At 49.8% G+C, this 4664-nt stretch overlaps 1 protein-coding gene across 1 annotated transcript; it reads right to left on the bottom strand.

Annotated features, from left to right (window-relative positions):
- Positions 1 to 3327: 3327 nt before the first annotated feature.
- LOC136000666 (olfactory receptor 14J1-like) lies at positions 3328 to 4260 on the bottom strand. The gene has a single exon (XM_065654597.1). The coding sequence runs from the start codon at positions 4258 to 4260 to the stop codon at positions 3328 to 3330; it is 933 nt and encodes a 310-aa protein (XP_065510669.1).
- Positions 4261 to 4664: the final 404 nt, after the last annotated feature.

Below are 4664 nucleotides of genomic sequence, written 5' to 3'. Positions count from 1 at the left end.
AAGTCACGGGGTCACCATCCCTGTAGGTGTTTAAAAGGAGTTTAGATGAGGTTCTTAAGGGAGATGGTTTAGTGCTCGAGTCAGGTTATGGTTAGACTTGATGATCCTGAGGGTCTCTTTCCACTGAAACGATTCTATGATTCCGTGATATCAACTGGATAATTCTTCTATCACTTCTTCTCAGTGCTCTTCATGTACCTGCCTCTTTGCCTACAGTGCTGAAACTTTTCTAATTAAGCACAGAAGTCTTGAATACTAGATGTAAATGATGGAAGCGACATGTCTTTATCAGTCTTGTCTGATACCTGCCAGTCCAGGCAAACACCTCAGGTATACTGGGGCCTCTCGAGGTTTGCACTGGGTGCTTATAGTGAGACCATGCAGCTCAGCCCGAAAACCTGAGAACTCCCCTCAAAACCAAATCAAACCAAAAACAACAACAAGAACAAAAAACCCCACACTCTTTTTTTCTCAGATGAAATGATTCAATATTTCCAATAAAATGTCTGTGGAATTTCTATACTGCGAAAATATGAATTTTCAGAATGTGTATGTAGTGTGGGAGTTGAAACATTGACCTTTCCCTGTGCTTGCATTGCCACAATTCTGTCTATCATGCTGTGTATTTAATCCCCCTGAACATCCAGGAGTTTCTACCTGTCCTTATTCAGCTCACCATGTCTGAAGTCATCTCTTCAGAAGCCTGTCTGGACATTTGCACTTTCCATTGCTCCCCAGAGGTTCTTCCTCCTCTCACTCTTTGCTCGTTCAGAGCCTCTCAGCTCTCTCCCTGCTTTGAGCTTCAGGCAGGTAAAGTCTTTCAGCAGTTGCTGTCATACTCCCTATAGGCGACTCAATTATGGCAATGGACCTCACTGGAAACTACTTAATTAACCATAGAACTGAGAAACATCATTAAGTTCTATTGTGTTTTCTTTTTTTTCTCCTTTCTTTGTTTCCTCTAATTAAAAATTCCCCAGTGCCTGTTTAATCCGGTTCTCTAAGGAAACATGAAGTAATTCCTGCAAAGAACCTGTAACAATCAGGTGCAAACTTCCGTGCAGAATCTGATGTAAAGAAATGTGATGTAAATCCCAGGGGGCCAATGAGCAAAACAAGGAGTTTGGGGAGCTGATTAGAGATTTCCTGCTAACAATTTGAGTAGAGAAACATTCTTCACAGGAACTGCTCTGTTTCTGTTGACACCTTTTAGGTCTCCACCTCTGCCTCTTTTTTCCTTTTTTTTTGTTTTATTCCTCCAACTATTCTGTCTTCCAAAACCTTTCCAAGGGGAAGATTCCTTGAATCACAGAGTAACTCAGGTTTGAACATCCTCTTGTCTCACTCTCCTGCTCAGGGCAGGGTGAACCAGGTGAGGTTGTCCAAGGCCTCTGCCCAGCTTTGCACCATCCACAAAGGAGCTGAAGGTTCACTCCGTCACCTCATTCAGGGGGAGAATAAAGACATTCACCAGTGCTGGCCCAAGTGCTGGTCCCTGAGGGATTCCACTGGTAACTGACTGCAGGGGGGGCTTTGTACCACTGGTGACATTTGGGCTTCATCATCCAGCCAGCTTCCCACCCAGCATTCACTTCTTGAGCCCACAGAGAACCAATTGCATTATAAGGACACCATGGGAAACCATGTCTGACACCTTGTGAAATTCTATGTGCACAACATGCCTTTCTTTCCCTGCCCATTTGGGTTCAGCAATCCCTTTCTCGTTTTCCAAGTGCCTGGACATGGCTGCAGGAGGACTTGTCCCATTCCCTTCCCATGGAAGGACACAGGCTGACCAGCCTATAATCCTCTCAGTTCTCATTCCTGCCCTTCTTGAAGACAGGTTTGACAACTGCCTTTTCCAAGGACCTCAGAACCCCTCTGATTGCTCTGGCAGGTTTCAGACCACAATTCAGACTCACAGGTAAGGATGACATAGCAGACAGGAGCACGTGAGATTGATCTGCCTGGGCCAGTGGGGTATGTTCCTGGAGTCACACACAGAAATGTCAGGTTCTGTCAGGTGTCCACATCTGAGGCGGCCTCGTGGACTCCTTATGCACCCAGGGATGTTCAGAGACAGAGTCTGTCCCTTTTACACACAGAGGCAGGAGTCACAGTGTCCCTCTGGCCTCCTGTTGCCACTCCCGAGGGACGGGAGACACCTCAGCCCTGTGGTGTGTCACCCTGCTCTGCACTCATCTGAGATGTCCCACGTCATGAGGAATGGACACAGGGACATTGGTTAAAGGAAGCGCAACCGGTGCTGCATTTAGGCAGTTTCCATGGGATGTTACTCCCAACGAGAAACGACCTCAAGACCCTGTCTGTCCTACAGGCCAAAATGGAACGCACAGGAATAGCTCGTGGCGTTTCTGCTGACTCGGGTTCATCTCACCTCTCATGCATGATGTGCATGCTCACATCTCATCCGTATGATGCAACATGAACAGCTGAAATACTCATTCAGTGTCACTCCATGGAGGGACAAAGAACCTCTCTGAGCTGGGGAGAGAGGAAATGGTGGTTGTGAGGGGCCAGTCCATGACGATGCCCTGGGGCAGCTTCCACGGGGTGTCCAGTGCACAGGGGCACAGCCCAGCCCCTGCTCTGCTGGTCCTGCAGGTCTCTGGCAGGAGGCCTGGCTGTGAGAGGGCACTGCTGTGTGCCCAGCCCTGCACACACACACTGTGCAGCTGTACCCTGCTGTTTGCATCTGTGGCCACTTTTGTAGGCAAGTTTTTGAGAGAAGGTTTGTAAGAAGACCTAAGCCCTCAGACACTGCCCTATGAACATCACTTTCCTTTATAGAAGTAGTGTTACGGAGGCCAGCTCTGTCACAGCAGTGCCCATGGCCTGTCCCTGCCTGCGCTCACAGGACTGACACACAGCAGGACGGTGACCAGGCTGCTAGAGCACTCAGGCCTTGCACCAGCACAAAGGATGAGAAGGAGAGTGTGGGAGTGGAACGAGAACAGCTCTGGAAGGCCAAGCGCTGGTGCTCCCTGGCAGGGCTGCCAGGCTGGACTCTTTTCCCCTCCTCCCATGCACACAAGAGCTGTCCCTGCAGCTCCAAACAGGTCTTGCAGGAAGGATATAGTGAAAATCAATTTGCTACAGGATCCTGTACTTTGTTTAAATACACACAGATCATGGCTCCTCATTTACACAGCCAGTGGTTATAAAAGAAAAGCAGATAGTGAATAAGAAAGGGGATGACAACATTATCACAATAAAAAAAAATGCCAATAACAACATAAAAAACAGATGAGAGCTGGACCTGTAAGTAGTTACATTAAAACTGCTATGTAGAAGCAGATGTGCGGTTTATTGTTTCAGAAAACACTTAGATACGAGTTTCCACAGGGCATCCTTGAGCTCCTGGTTCCTCATGCTGTAGATGAGGGGGTTCACTGCTGGAGGCACCACCGAGTACAGAAAAGATACCACCAGGTCCAGGCTTGGGGAGGAGATGGAAGGGGACTTCAGATAGGCAATCATAACAGTGCTGACAAACAGGGAGACCACGGCCAGGTGAGGGAGACATGTGGAAAAGGCTTTGTGCCGTCCCTGCTCAGAGGGGATCCTCAGCACGGCCCTCAAGATCTGCACATAGGACAGCACAATGAACACAAAGCAGCCAAAAGTTAAACAGCCAGTACCTACAAGAAGCCCAAGTTCCCTGAGGGAGGCATCTGAGCAGGAGAGCTTGAGGATCTGGGAGATTTCACAGAAGAACTGGTCCAGGGCATTGCCCTTGCACAGTGGCAGTAAAAATGTATTGGCCGTGTGCAGCAGAGCATTGAGAAACCCAGTGGCCCAGGCAGCTGCTGCCATGTGGACACAAGCTCTGCTGCCCAGGAGGGTCCCGTAGTGCAGGGGTTTGCAGATGGCAACGTAGCGGTCGTACGACATGATGGTGAGAAGAGAATGCTCTGCACCTAACAAGAAACCTAAAAAGAAGACCTGGGCAGCACATCCTGCAAAAGAAATAACCCTGGTATCCCACAGGGAGTGGGCCATGGATTTGGGGACAGTGATGGAGATGCAGCCCAGGTCGAGGAGGGCGAGGTTGAGCAGGAAGAAGTACATGGGGCTGTGGAGGTGCTGGTCACAGGCTATGGTGGTGATGATGAGGCCGTTGCCCAGGAGGGCAGCCAGGTAGATGCCCAGGAAGAGCCAGAAGTGCAAGAGCTGCAGCTCCTGTGTGTCTGTGAACGCCAGGAGGAGGAACTGGGTGATGGAGCTGCTGTTGCACATATGCTGCTGATGAGCGTGGGGCACTGTTACAGGAGCAAAAGACAGTGACAGTTTAGATGAGACTCCTCTGAGCAAAATCAAAGCCATGTCTCATACACCCTCCCCTGCTCCACACCCCTTGTCCTTTTCCAGACCTTCCTTCGGGTCCGTGGCTGAGCCCTGGGTGGTGCTGGCTGGAGGTGCCGTGAAGAGCAGGGCCTGTGCCCGCTGGCTGCCCAGGAGTCAGCCCTGCTCTGCAGCAGGGGTCATGGGAACGGGGGGCAGGGGACGGACCTGGGGTTCAAAGTTGTCATCTGAAACTGCTGCTGGTGAAGAAGGACCTGTCAGCATCTGCGCAGTGACAGAGAATGAAACAGGATGGTAAAATGAAATTTGAAAGGTTTGGTTTTTTTACAGCTTCACAG

This window comes from Caloenas nicobarica, chromosome 34, assembly GCF_036013445.1.
Source record: "Caloenas nicobarica isolate bCalNic1 chromosome 34, bCalNic1.hap1, whole genome shotgun sequence".
NCBI classification, from domain to species: domain Eukaryota; kingdom Metazoa; phylum Chordata; class Aves; order Columbiformes; family Columbidae; genus Caloenas; species Caloenas nicobarica.
Note: the sequence above shows the minus strand (reverse complement) of the source record. Positions and strands in the feature narration are given on the sequence as shown.